Source organism: Patagioenas fasciata, chromosome 35, assembly GCF_037038585.1.
Source record: "Patagioenas fasciata isolate bPatFas1 chromosome 35, bPatFas1.hap1, whole genome shotgun sequence".
In the NCBI taxonomy this organism is placed as follows: domain Eukaryota; kingdom Metazoa; phylum Chordata; class Aves; order Columbiformes; family Columbidae; genus Patagioenas; species Patagioenas fasciata.
The window spans coordinates 3,393,132-3,407,543 of NC_092554.1; the positions used below are offsets into that span (position 1 = coordinate 3,393,132).

The 14,412-nt window shown below is 62.0% G+C and overlaps 1 protein-coding gene across 2 annotated transcripts; it reads right to left on the reverse strand.

The window, feature by feature from the left end:
* Positions 1-424: 424 nt before the first annotated feature.
* On the reverse strand, positions 425-14,409 carry PRPF31 (pre-mRNA processing factor 31). Of its 2 annotated transcripts, none has more exons than XM_071801138.1 (14): positions 14,384-14,409; positions 13,457-13,680; positions 12,211-12,271; positions 11,988-12,071; positions 10,858-10,955; positions 9,892-9,998; positions 7,798-7,967; positions 5,658-5,815; positions 5,489-5,578; positions 4,358-4,485; positions 3,226-3,298; positions 3,021-3,149; positions 1,414-1,512; positions 425-627 (listed from the first exon to the last, which is right to left on the reverse strand). In XM_071801138.1, exons 2-14 carry the CDS (start codon positions 13,676-13,678, stop codon positions 490-492), a joined length of 1,557 nt encoding a protein of 518 aa, XP_071657239.1. In that variant the 5' UTR covers positions 13,679-13,680; positions 14,384-14,409; the 3' UTR covers positions 425-489. The 2 variants fall into 2 exon arrangements, with proteins under 2 accessions (XP_071657239.1, XP_071657240.1); XM_071801139.1 differs by having other exon boundaries at positions 13,502-13,680; positions 14,384-14,406.
* Positions 14,410-14,412: the final 3 nt, after the last annotated feature.

Sequence of the window (14,412 nt, forward strand, 5' to 3'; positions counted from 1 at the left end):
CCCCAAAACTCATCCAAAAAAAGGGACCCAGGCGTCCGGGACCCATCCTTAAAAGGGACCCAGGCGTCCGGGAGACCCCCCCAAATAAGGGACCCAGGCGTCCAGGAGACTCCTAAAACTCAACCAAAAAAAGGGACCCAGGTGTCCGGGAGACCCCAAAATGAGACCCAGGTGTCCAGGACCCCTCAAAAAGGGACCCAGGTGTCCGGGAGACCCCTAAAACTCACCTGTAAAAGGGGACCCAGGCATCCGGGAGACCCCAAAATGGGACCCAGGCATCCGAGACCCCCCCAATAAGGGACCCAGGCATCCGGGACCCATCCTTAAAAGGGACCCAGGTGTTCAGAAGACCCCCTAAAACTCACCCAAAAAAGGGACCCAGGCATCCGGGAGACTCCAATAAGGGACCCAGGCGTCCGGGAAATACAAAAGCGAATCCGATGTTTATTTGGGGGGCGGTGGGGGGGCTCAGGGGGTGGTCGGGGGGGGTCAGGGGGTCGGGGGGGGGCCGGGGCTCCCGCTCCTCTCGCCCTTGACCTTGAGGAACTCGGCGGCGCTGGAGAAATACTTCTGGTTGGCCTCGGCCACCTTCTTCTCGGCCGCCTGGGGGTTCACGATCTCCAGCCCCTGGGGGGACACGGGGGTCAGGGGGGGCCGGGAACCCCCCCTGGGGCTTGGGGACGCCCCCCGGGGCTTGGGGATCCCCCCAGGTTTAGGGACTCCCCCCCAGGCTTGGGGACCCCCCCTGGTTTTGGGGATCCCCCTCTGGGGCTTGGGGACCTCCCCTGGTCTTAGGGTCCCCCAGCTGGGTTTAGGGACCCCCCCAGGGGCTGGGGAGCCCCCCAGGGGCTAGGGAGCCCCCCTGGGGCTTGGGGACCCCCCCGGGGCTTGGGGATCTCTCCCTGGGGTTTAGGGACCCCCCTGGTCTTAGGGACCCCCCCTGGGGCTTGGGGACCCCCCAAGGCTTTGGGGATTCCCCCCTGGTTTTGGGGATCCCCCCCTGGGGCTTGGGGGTACCCCCACGGGGCTTGGGGATCCCCCCTGGTCTTAGGGACCCCCCCCTGGGGCTTGGGGACCCCCCCAGGTTTAGGGAGCCCCCAGGTTTGGGGACCCCCCTGGTTTTGGGGATCCCCTCCTGGGGCTTGGGGATTCCCCCAGGTTTAGGGAGCCCCCCAGGCTTGAGGACCCCCCCTGGTTTTGGGGATCCCCCCTTGGTTTAGGGCCCCAGGGGGGTGAAGGCCACGCTGGACGTGATTCCCGAGCTGCGGTGGGTTTGGGTCGATTTGGGGTGTTTTGGGGTATTTTGGGGTGGTTTTTGGTGATTTCGGGGTGGTTTTGGGGTATTTTGGGGTGGTTTTTGGGTATTTTGGGGTGGTTTTGGGTATTTTGGGGTGTTTTGGTCGGTTTTGGCACCTGCAGGGGGGTGAAGGCCACGCTGGAGGCGGTTCCCGAGCTGCGGTCCCTGATGGTCGATTTCCCGCCGTACACCACATTTTGCTTCTGCAGCGTGCGCTGGGCGATCAGAGCGGGGGGGGGGGCGCTAATTAGGGCGGGGGCGTTAATTGGGGGCACGGGACACAGAGGTGGGGGAGGGGGGGGGGGAAACAAGGGGCAAGGGAGCTCCCCCCAGAAAATGGACCCAGGCGTCCGGGATCCCCCTTAAAATGGACCCAGGCGTCCGGGACGACCCCCAGAATTGGACCCAGATGTCCGGGACCCCCCCTTAAAAGGGACCCAGGCGTCCGGGATCCCCCAAAAAGGGACCCAGGCATCCGGGATCCCCCTTAAAAGGGACCCAGGCATCGAGGACCCCTCCTTAAAATGGACCCAGGCGTCCGGGATCCCCCCTTAAAAGGGACCCAGGCATCCGGGATCCCCCTTAAAAGGGACCCAGGCATCCGGGATCTCTGCTGTTAATGAGCAGTGGGGGTGCTAATGAGCAGTAGGGGGTGTTAATGAGCACTGGGGGGTGTTAATGAGCAGTAGGGGGTGCTAATGAGCAGGGGGGTGCTAACGAGCAGGGGGGTTATTAATGACCAATGGGGGTGTTAATGAGCAGTGGGGGTGCTAACGAGGGTATTAATGACCAGTGGGGGGTGCTAATGAGCCGTGAGGCGCTAACGAGGGTGCTAACGAGGGCATTAATGACCAGTGGGGGGTGTTAATGAGCCCTGAGGCGTTAACGAGGGTGCTAACGAGGGCATTAATGACCAGTGGGGGGTGCTAATGAGCCGTGAGGCGCTAACGAGGGTGCTAACGAGGGCATTAATGACCAGTGGGGGCTGTTAATGAGCCCTGAGGCGCTAACGAGGGTGCTAACGAGGGCATTAATGACCAGTGGGGGGTGTTAATGAGCCCTGAGGCGTTAACGAGGGTGCTAACGAGGGCATTAATGACCAGTGGGGGGTGCTAATGAGCCCTGAGGCGCTAACGAGGGTGCTAACGAGGGCATTAATGACCAGTGGGGGGTGCTAATGAGCCCTGAGGCGCTAACGAGGGCGCTAACGAGGGCATTAATGACCAGTGGGGGGTGTTAATGAGCCCTGAGGCGCTAACGAGGGTGCTAACGAGGGCATTAATGACCAGTGGGGGGTGCTAATGAGCCCTGAGGCGTTAACGAGGGTGCTAACGAGGGTATTAATGACCAGTGGGGGGTGTTAATGAGCCCTGAGGCGCTAACGAGGGTGCTAACGAGGGTATTAATGACCAGTGGGGGGTGCTAATGAGCCGTGAGGCGCTAACGAGGGTGCTAACGAGGGCATTAATGACCAGTGGGGGGTGCTAATGAGCCCTGAGGTGCTAACGAGGGTGCTAACGAGGGCATTAATGACCAGTGGGGGGTGCTAATGAGCCGTGAGGCGCTAACGAGGGTGCTAACGAGGGTATTAATGACCAGTGGGGGGTGCTAATGAGCCGTGAGGCGCTAACGAGGGTATTAATGAGCAGTGGGGGGTGCTAATGAGCCGTGAGGCGCTAACGAGGGTATTAATGAGCAGTGGGGGGTGCCAACGAGGCCTGACCTGCAGCGTCTTGGAGATGCGGGCCTTGGTGGCCTCGTTCACCTGGGTCTGGCGCACGCGGCCGCTGCCCGAGCGGCCCAGGTGGCCCAGGCTGAAGCCCAGGTCCTCCTGGTACGCGTCCTCCTCGATCTGCCGGCAATCGACCGCGTTAATTGGGCCGCACTCGTCAGCGAGCGCTCGTTACCGCTAACGAGAGCCAACGCGCCTCGCCGAAGCTCATCCTGTTGGCCTGCTTGCGGATCTCGGTCAGCCCCAGCCGCTCCTTCATCTTGCGGTACCTGCGGGGGCCTCGTTAGCGCCGCGGGCGTTGATTAATTAGAGCTGTCACCCCCCCCAGTACCACAATGGCCGCCTTGGACCCCCTTATTCCACCCCCAGACCCACTCGGGTGCCCCCAAGGAACCTGAACGCCTGGGTCCCTCCCAAACTCCTGGGTCCCTCCCGAACTCCTGGGTCCCTCCCCGAACTCCTGGGTCCCTCCCGAACTCCTGGGTCCCCTCCCGAATCCCTGGGTCCCCTCCCGAACTCCTGGGTCCCCCTGAACTCCTGGGTCCCTCCCCGAACTCCTGGGTCCCCCTGAACTCCTGGGTCCCTCCCCGAACTCCTGGGTCCCCTCCCGGACTCCTGGGTCCCTTCCCGAACTCCTGGGTCCCCTCCCGGACTCCTGGGTCCCCTCCCGGACTCCTGGGTCCCCCCCGAACTTCTGGGTCCCCCTGGACTCCTGGGTCCCCTGAACCTGTGACACCCAAGCTCATGGGTCCCTCCCGAACTCCTGGGTCCCCCAAATCCCTGTGTTCCCCACCAACTCCTGGGTCCCCTCTCAAACTCCTGGGTTCCCCCGAACTCCTGGGTCCCCCTGAACTCCTGGGTCCCTCCCGAACTCCCGGGTCCCTCCCCGAACTCCTGGGTCCTTCCCTGAACTCCTGGGTCCCTCCCCGAACTCCTGGGTCCTTCCCCGAACTCCTGGGTCCCTCCCCGAACTCCTGGGTCCCTCCCCGAACTCCTGGGTCCTTCCCTGAACTCCTGGGTCCCTCCTGAACTCCCGGGTCCCTCCCCGAACTCCTGGGTCCTTCCCCGAACTCCTGGGTCCCCCCGAACTCCTGGGTCCCTCCCGAACTCCTGGGTCCTTCCCTGAACTCCTGGGTCCTTCCCCGAACTCCTGGGTCCCCCCAAATCCCTGTGCTCCCCACCAACTCCTGGATCCCTCCAAACTCCTGGGTCCCCCCTGAACTCCTGGGTCCCTCCAACCCCTGTGTCCCCGAACTCCTGGTTCCCCCCAGCACCCCCCCCCCGCCGCAGCTCGTTAAGGGCGCTGTTAATGAATTAATTGCGCTCACCGGCGCCCCCCGCGCTTCTTCCTCTGCCCGTCCAGCGGCGCCGGCAGCGGCTTCACCTGCTTGGCGGGGGGCGGCTCCTGCCACTTGTCGAACTTGCGCTCGATCTCCTCCTTCAGCTCGAAGCCCACCTGGGGACCCAGGCGTCCGGGAGGGACCCAGGCGTCCGGGGGGGACCCAGGCGTCCGGGGGGGACCCAGGCGTCCGGGGGGGACCCAGGTGCCCAGGGAGGGACCCAGGAGTTCAGGGAGGGACCCAGGAGTTCGGGGAGGGACCCAGGAGTTTGGGGGGACCCGGGAGTTCAGGGGGACCCGGGAGTTCAGGGGGACCCGGGAGTTCAGAGCACACAGGGGTTGGAGGGACCCAGGCGTTCGGGAAGGAACCCAGGAGTTTGGGGAGGGACCCAGGAGTTCAGGGGGATCCAGGAGTTTGGGGGGACCTGGGAATTTGGGGGGGGACCCGGGCGTCCGGGAGGGACCCAGGTGTCCAGGGGACCCAGGCATCCGGGAGGGACCCAGGCGTCCAGAGGGGACCCGGGAGTTCAAGGCACACAGGGGTTGGAGGGACCCAGGCGTTTGGGAAGGAACCCAGGAGTTTGGGGAGGGACCCAGGAGTTCGGGGGGATCCAGGCGTCCAGGGGGGACCCAGGAGTTTGGGGGTACCCAGGAGTTCAGGGGGACCTGGGAGTCCAGGGGGACCCAGGCGTCCGGGAGGGACCCAGGGGTTGGGGTGGACCCAGGCGTTCGGGAAGGAACCCAGGTGTCCAGGGGGACCCAGGAGTTCGGGAGGGGACCCAGGAGTTCGGGAGGGGACCCAGGAGTTCGGGAGGGGACCCAGGACTTGGCGGGGAACACAGGGATTTGGGAGGGACCCAGGCATTCGGGCGGGACCCAGGAGTTTGGGAGGGGACCCAGGACTTGGTGGGGAACACAGGGATTTAGGGGGGACCCAGGAGTTCGGGAGGGGAACACAGGGATCTAGGGGGGGACCCAGGTATTTGGGGAGGGACCCAGGGGTTTGGGGACGGACCCAGGGGTTTGGGGACGGACCCAGGGGTTTGGGGAGGGACCCAGGCGTTCGGGGAGGGACCCAGGCGTCCGGGGGTGTCCCCCACCCCCCGTCCCGCGTGCCCACCTTCCCGTCGGGGCTCTCGTGGAAGCTGTCCACCCGCGCTGCCAGCGTGCACTTGGCCGCCACCAACCGCGCCGCCTTGCGCCGCAGGTCCTGGGGCCAAAAACGTGGCTTTTGGGGCTTTTCTCTCGAGCCGGGGGGGGCACCCATGGGTGCGGGGGGGGGCACCCACCGGGGGCAGCGTCTGCACCAGGTCGCTGTGGTAGATGAAGCCGGTGTGGGGCAGCACCGAGGTGCTGGAGAAGCCCGAGAGCGTCTTGCGCTGGGCGCCCAGCAGCATGATGTTACAGGCGGGCATCTTGGAGAGCGGGGTCAGCCCCCCCGCCAGCCCTAGGGAAACGGGGTCGGGGGGGGGAGATGGGGGGATGGGAAGACATGGAGGGGAATGGGGGTCAGAGGCATCATGGGGGGATGGGGAAGAATGGGGGGGGATGGGGGGGAATGGGGGGGATGGGGGGGATGGGGGGGGATGGGGGGGATGGGGGGGATGGGGGGGGATGGGGGGGGATGGGGGGGGATGGGGGGGATGGGGGGGATGGGGGGAGATGGGGGGAGATGGGGGGAGATGGGGGGAGATGGGGGGAGATGGGGGGAGATGGGGGCAGATGGGGGGAGATGGGGATGGGGAGAATGGGGGGAATGGGGGAAACAGGAGGGAATGGGGGGAATGGGGGGGATGGGGGGAATGGGGGGGATGGGGGGAGATGGGGGGAGATGGGGGGAGATGGGGGAGATGGGGGAGATGGGGGAGATGGGGGAGATGGGGGGAGATGGGGGGAGATGGGGGAGATGGGGGAGATGGGGGGAGATGGGGGGAGATGGGGGGAGATGGGGGGAGATGGGGGGAGATGGGGGAGATGGGGGAGATGGGGGAGATGGGGGGAGATGGGGGGAGATGGGGGGAGATGGGGGAGATGGGGGGAGATGGGGGGAGATGGGGGGAGATGGGGGAGATGGGGGAGATGGGGGAGATGGGGGAGATGGGGGGAGATGGGGGGAGATGGGGGAATGGGGGGGAACGGGGGGAGATGGGGATGGGGAGAATGGGGGGAATGGGGGAAACAGGAGGGAATGGGGGGATGGGGGGAATGGGGGAGATGGGGGGAGATGGGGGGAATGGGAGGGGGATGGGGGGGATGGGGGAGATGGGGGAGATGGGGGAGATGGGGGAGATGGGGGAGATGGGGGAGATGGGGGAGATGGGGGAGATGGGGGGGGATGGGGGGAGATGGGGGTCAGAGGCATCATGGGGGGATGGGGGAAACAGGAGTGAATGGGGGGAGATGGGGAAGATGGGGGAGATGGGGGGGACGGGGGGAATGGGAGGGGGATGGGGGGAGATGGGGGGAGAATGGGGGAGATGGGGAGAGATGGGGGGGAATGGGGGGGAATGGGGGGGAATGGGGGGGATGGGGGGGATGGGGTGAATGGGGGAAGATGGGGGGGATGGGAGGAGATGGGGGGAGATGAGGGGAGATGGGGAGAATAGGGGAGAATGGGGTGGAATGGGGGGGAATGGGGGGGAATGGGAGAGTGGGGGGGGTGGGGGGGGACGCAGGGGGATGGGAGGGAATGGGAAAAATGGGGAAAATGGGGGTGGTGGGGGTGGGAGAAAGGGGGAGGGAAGTTTGGGCCGGTTTGGGGGGTTTTGGGGTGGGTTTTGGGGCAGATTCTGGGGTGTTCGGGGCAGGTTTTGGGGTCCCCTCACCCACGATCTTGGCGGCGGTGGAGGCCCCGAGGATGATGAAGAGATTGGGGTGATGGAGCAGATTTTGGGGGGGATTTTGGGGGGATTTGGGGGCCGTTTTTGGGGCAGGTTTGGGGGGGTTCGGGGGCAGGTTTGGGGGGGTTCGGGGGCAGATTTTGGGGTGTTTGGTGCAGGATTTGGGGTCCCATTCCCCACGATCCTGGCGGCCGTGGAGGCCCCGAGGATGATGAAGAGATGGGGGGTGACGGAGCAGATTTTGGGGGGGATTTTGGGGGGATTTGGGGGGATTTTGGGGCCGTGCTTGGGGTGTTCGGGGGCAGGTTTTGGGGTGTTTGGGGGCAGGTTTGGGGGTGTTCAGGGGCAGGTTTGGGGGGGTTCGGGGGCAGGTTTGGGGGGGTTTGGGGGCAGGTTTTGGGGGTCCTGTGTGTGTTTTTTGGGGTCCCCCACCCATGATCTTGGCGGCGGTGGAGGCCCCGAGGATGATGAAGAGATTGGGGTGATGGAGCAGATTTTGGGGGGGATTTTGGGGGCATTTTGGGGCCGTTTTCGGGGCAGGTTCGGGGGCAGGTTCGGGGGGCTCGGGCGGGTTTTGGGGTCCCCTCACCCATGATCTTGGCGGCGGTGGAGGCGCCCAGGATGAGGGAGAGGTTGGGCGCGATGAAGCTCATGCGGGACTCCACGTACTCGTGGATGCGCAGCCGCGCGCCGCTCAGCTCCAGCGCCATGGCGCACGCCTCCTGGATGCGGCCCAGCTCCTCCTCCGACAGCGCCTGCCTGCGCGCGGACACGCGGACGGACACACGGACACGCGGGCGGACACACAGACACGCGGACAGACGGACGTCAGCGCACACGGACGGACACATGGACATCAGCGCACACGGATGGACACACGGACACACGGACACACAGACACACGGACACACAGACATCAGCGCACACAGACGGACACACGGACACACGGACATCAGCGCACACGGACAGACACATGGACATCAGCGCACACGGACGGACACACGGACACACGGATGGACACACGGACACGCGGACATCAGCGCACACGGACAGACACACGGACACACGGACACACAGACACACGGACATCAGCGCACACGGACGGACACACGGACACACGGACACACAGACACATGGACATCAGCGCACACGGACGGACACACGGACACACGGACACACAGACACACGGACATCAGCGCACACAGACGGACACACGGACACACGGACACACAGACACACGGACATCAGCACACACAGACGGACACACGGACACACAGACATCAGCGCACACAGATGGACACACGGACACACGGACATCAGCGCACACAGATGGACACACGGACACACGGACATCAGCGCACACGGACGGACACACGGACACACAGACATCAGCGCACACAGATGGACACACAGACACACGGACATCAGCGCACACAGATGGACACACGGACACACAGACATCAGCGCACACGGACGGACACACGGACGGACACACGGGCGTCAGCGCACACGGACAGACACACGGACACACAGACATCAGTGCACACGGACACATGGACACACAGACACACGGACACACAGACACACGGACACACGGATGTCGGCACACACGGACACAGCGACACATGGACAGACACACGGACGTCAGCACACACAGACACAGGGACACACGGACACATGGACACACAGACATGTAGACACATGTACACGTTGACATACGGACACATGGACACACGGACACATGGACACACGGACACATGGACACACGGACACATGGACACACGGACGTCAGCACACATGGACACAGGGACACGCAGACAGACACACGGACACACGGACGGACACATGGACGGACACACGGACACCAGCGCCCAATACATGGACATTTCGGGTGCCCTCATTTTCAGGGTCCCCCCCATTTCGGGGTCCCCCCCATTTCCGGTCCCCCCCATTTCCGGAGTCCCCCCCATCTCCGGTCCCCCCCATCTCCGGTCCCCCACATTTCCAGTCCCCCCCATTTGGGGTCCCCCCCATTTGGGGTCCCCCACATTTCCGGTCCCCCCCATTTCCAGTCCCCCCCATTTCCAGTCCCCCCCATTTCTGGTCCCCCCCATCTCCGGTCCCCCCTATTTCTATTTCCTGTCCCCCCCATTTCCAGTCCCCCTCATTTCCAGTCCCCCCCATTTCCGGTCCCCCCATTTCTGGTCCCCCCCATCTCTGGTCCCCCCATTTCTGGTCCCCCCCATCTCTGGTCCCCCCCATCTCCGGTCCCCCCCATTTCCGGTCCCCCCCATCTCTGGTCCCCCCATCTCCGGTCCCCCCCATTCGGGTCCCCCCCATTTCAGGGTCCCCCCCATCTCTGGTCCCCCCCATCTCTGGTCCCCCCCATCTCCGGTCCCCCCCATTTCCAGTCCCCCCCATTTCGGGTCCCCCCCCATTTCCGGTCCCCCCCATCTCCGGTCCCCCCCATTCCGGTCCCCCACATTGGGGTCCCCCCCATTTCCGGTCCCCCCCATCTCCGGTCCCCCCCATTTGGGGTCCCCCCCATCTCCGGTCCCCCCCATTGGGGTCCCCCCCATCTCCGGTCCCCCCCATCTCTGGTCCCCCCCATCTCCGGTCCCCCCCATCTCCGGTCCCCCCATCTCCGGTCCCCCCCATTGGGGTCCCCCGTGCCGGCTCTCACCCCTGGGTGGTGGAGGCGGTGACGCTCACGACCATGATGGTGGCGTTGGTCAGGATCTGCTGCACGTTCTCGTTGTTCTTGCACCGGTCCAGGCTGTTCCCCAGCTCCTGGTGGGGGGACACCCCCGAAATCACCCAGGGGACCCCAAACCCCCCCAAAATCACCCATAACAGGCCAAAAATCACCCAGAGGGACCCAAAAACCACCCAGAGGGACCCAAAAACCACCCAGAGGGACCCAAAAACCACCCAGAAAGGACCAAAAATCACCCAGAGGGACCCAAAAACCACCCAGAAAGGACCAAAAAATCACCCAGAAGGACCCAAAAACCATCCAGAAAGGACCCAAAAACCACCCATAAGTGACCCAAAAACCATCCAGAAAGGACCCAAAAACCACCCATAAGTGACCCAAAAATCACCCAGAAAGGACCAAAAAACACCCATAAGTGACCCCAAAATCACCCAGAAAGGACCAAAAATCACCCATAAGTGACCCCAAAATCACCCAGAAAGGACCAAAAATCACCCATAAGTGACCCCAAAATCGCCCAGGGGGCCCAAACCCCCCCCCAAAAATCACCCAGGGGACCCCAAAACCCCCCCCCAAAAATCACCCATAAGTGATCCAAAAAACACCCTGAAAGAACCAAAAACCACCCATAAGGGGCCAAAAATCACCCAAAAAGGCCCCAAAATCACCCAGAAAGACCCAAAAAGCACCCACAGGGGCCTAAAAATCACCCAAAAGGGTCCAAAAATCACCCACGGGGACGAAAAAAACACCCCAAAAGACACAAAGAACAGCAAATAGGGCCCAAAAATCACCCAAAAGGGCCCAAAAACCACTCACAGGGACCCAAAAAATCACCCGAAAAGGGCTCAAAAAACCCCCAGAAAGGCTCAAAAAACCCCCAGAGCCCCCCAAAACCCCCAAAATCGCGGTTTTTGTCCCCAATTTGCGCACCTTGACCGTCCGGATGTAATCGAGGGCGTTGGGCACCAGCGACTCCAGCTCGGGGAAGCGCTTGGAGTACTTGTCCCGGATGAACTTGTGGATGATGTCTGCCCAAAACCCCCAAATTCACCCCAAAATCACCCCAATTCACCCCAAAACACACCCCCGAGTCCCCTCCATTCACCCCAAAATTCACCCCAAAATTCATCCCCAAATCCACCCCCAAATCACCCCAATTCACCCCAATACGAGTACTGGTCCCGGATGAACTTGTGGATGATGGCTGGGCCAAAACCCCCCAAATTCACCCCAAAATCACCTGAATTCACCCCCAAATTCACCCCAAAATCACCTGAATTCACCCCCAAATGCCTCTGAATTCACTCCCTAATTCACCCCCAAATTCACCCCAAATTCACCCCAAAATCCCCCTGAATTCACCCCCAAATTCACCCCCCAAATCCCCCCAAATTCACCCCAAAATTGCCCCCAAATTCACCCCAAAATCTCACTGGATTCACCCCAAAATTCCCCCAAATTCCACAGAATTCACCCCAAAATCCCCCCCAAATTCCCCCAGATTAACCCAAAATCTCACTGACTTCACCCCCAAATCCCCCCAAATTAACCCAAACATCTCACTGAATTCTTCCCAAAATTCCCCCCAAAATCCCCCAAATTCACCCCAAAAATCCCCCCAAATTCATCCCAAAAATCCCCCCAAATTCCCCCCAAATTCATCCCAAAATCCCCCAAATTCACCCCAGAACCACCCTGAATTCCCCCCAAATTCATCCCAAAATCCCCTCAGCATCACCCCAAAATCTCACTGAATTCACCCCCAAAATCACCCCCAAATCCCCTCAAAATCCCAAAACTCACCCCCAAATCCCACCAAATTCACCCCAAAATTGCCCCCAAATTCACCCCAAACCCCTCCAAATTCACCTCAAATACCCCAAAATTGCCCCCAAATTCACCCCAAAATCCCCCCGAATTCACCCCCAAAATCCTCCCAAATTCCCCGAATTCTGCCCAAAAATCCCCCCAATTCACCCCAAATCCCCCCAAAATCCCCCTAATTCACCCCAAAATCCCCAAATCCCCCCCAAGCCCCCCAAATCCCCCCAAACGCTCACTGAGCTCGTTCTCGATCTCCACGGTGAGGTTGTTGGCGTCCACGATCACCCTGTACTCAGGCGCCGCCTCCACCGGCCCCAAAACTGCCCCGAAAGCCCCGATTTTGGGTCAGTTCAAACGTTTTAAACCCACGCGCGGGCGGGGGAGGGGAGGCCACACCCCCCACTTCTGCTCGGAGCCCTTTTTGGGGTGAAACCCCCCATTTTCGGGGCGCATCCTCACCCTCGGCGGCCTTGGGCTGCTTGGTGATGTACTCCTCGATCTTCTCCATGATCTCCGCAAACTGACGCACAAAAAGCACCAAAATCACCAGGTTGGGACAAATTTTCACCCCCCCCCCAAATTTTGTGGCTTTTTGGTCCCGTTTTCAAGAGGTTTCCCCCCAAATTTGGGGGTTTTCCCCCCAAGTTTTGGGGGTTTTTCCGCCCCATTTTTGGGGCGTTTCCTGTGTGTTTCAGGGATTTCCACCTCGTTTTCAAGGCGTTTCCCATGGATTTTGGGGGTCATTTCCACCCCATTTTGGGGCTGTTTCCCGCGCCTTTTGGGGTGAATCCCTGCGGATTTTGGGGGTCATTCCCACCCTGTTTCCGGGCTGTTTCCCCCCAAATTTCAGGGTCATTCCCACCCCATTTCCCCCCAAATTTCCGGGTTATTTCCACTCCATTTCCAGGCCATTTCCCCCCACATTTCAGGGTTCTTTCCGCCCCATTTCCCCCCAAACTTCAGGGTTATTTCCACCCATGTTTCCAGAGTTATTTCCATCCCATGTCCCCCCATATTTCAGGGTTATTTCCACTACATTTCCCCCCAAGTTCCAGGGTCATCCCCGCCCCGTTTCCCCCCAAATTTCAGGGTTACTTCCACCCCGCTTCCACCCCATTTCCCCCCAAATTTCCACGTCATATCCCCGCCCCGTTTCCCCTCAAATTTCAGTGTCATTCTCACCCCATTTCCCCCCCACGTTTCAGGGTTATTTCCGAGTCATTTCCCCCCAAACTTCCACGTCATATCCGCCCCATTTCCCCCCAAACTTCCACGCCATATCCGCCCCGTTTCCCCCCAAACTTCCAGGTCATATCCGCCCCGTTTCCCCCCAAACTTCCAGGTCATATCCACCCTGTTTCCCCCCAAACTTCCAGGTCATATCCATCCCGTTTCCCCCCAGACTTCCACGCCATATCCGCCCCGTTTCCCCCCAAATTTCCAGGCCATATCCGCCCCGTTTACCCCCAAACTTCCAGGTCATATCCGCCCCGTTTCCCCCCAAATTTCCGGGTCATACCCACCCCGTTTCCCCCCAAACTTCCAGGTCATATCCGCCCCGTTTCCCCCCAAATTTCCGGGTCATACCCACCCCGTTTCCCCCCAAACTTCCGGGTCATATCCGTTCCGTTTCCCCCCAAATTTCCGGGTCATATCCACCCCGTTTCCCCCCAAATTTCCGGGTCTCATCCGCCCCGTTTCCCACCCATTTCGGGGCGAACCCCGCGGGTTTCGGGGTCCCCGCGCCCACCGTCCTGCTGTCCCAGAGCTTGGCGATGCTCTTCACCGAGTCCCCGGCGCCGTCGGGCGGCGCCTCCTCCCGCACGTCCTCGATGGGCGGCTCCTCCTCCTCCCCCTCCCCCCCCTCCCCCTCCCCCTCCCCCGCCGCCTCCTCCAGGTCGGCCAGCAGCTCATCGGCCAATGACATCGCTGGGGGGGGAGGGGGGCGTTATTGGGGGGGCAGAGACCCCCGGGGGACCCCAAAGCCCCTCCCCCCCCAATGCCCCTCCCCCACACCCCAAATTATGTTATAGCCCCCAAATCCCCTCCTCCACCCCAAAATCCTCCCCCTCCCCTACCCCCCAAATTTCCCATTAAACCCCCAAGTATCCCATTATAGCCCCCAAATCCACCCCCTCCCCCCAAAGCCCCTCCCCCACACCCCAAATTTCCCCTTATAGCCCCCAAAGCCCCTCCCCCCACCCCAAAATCATTCCCTCCCCCCAATGCCCCTCCCCCATCCCCAAATTTCCCGTTATAGTCCCCAAAATCCCCTCCCCCCCACCCCAAATTATCCATTATAGCCCCAAATCCCTTCCCCCCCACCCCCACAAACCCTCCCCTCCCCCCAAACCCCTCCCCCACTAAATCCCCCTCCCCACCCCCCAATTTCCTCATAAATCCCCAAACTTCACCTCCCCCACCCCCAAATTCCCCCTCAACCCCCCCAGAAACCCCAAATCCCCTCCCCATCCCCCTTCCCCCCCCAAATTTCCCGTTATAGCCCCAAAACCCCCCTCTCCCCCCCCAAACCCCCTCCCAACCTCCCCAGCCCCCTCTCCGCCCCCCCTCCCCCCCCCAGAACCCCCAAATTCCCCCAAATTTCCCCCAAATCCCCCGAACCCGCCGGTACCTCCCGCTCCCTCTCCCGGTCGCCGCCGC

Coding starts and splice junctions, on each gene's coding strand:
- PRPF31 (XM_071801138.1), bottom strand. CDS start 13,678: ATGTCATTGGCCGATGAGCTGCTGGCCGACCTGGAGGAGGCGGCGGGG. Junction 12,072..12,210: donor GCAGCCCAAGGCCGCCGAGG/GTGAGGATGCGC, acceptor CTTTCGGGGCAG/TTTTGGGGCCGGTGGAGGCG. Junction 7,968..9,891: donor ACCGCCTCCACCACCCAGGG/GTGAGAGCCGGC, acceptor GTCCGCGCGCAG/GCAGGCGCTGTCGGAGGAGG.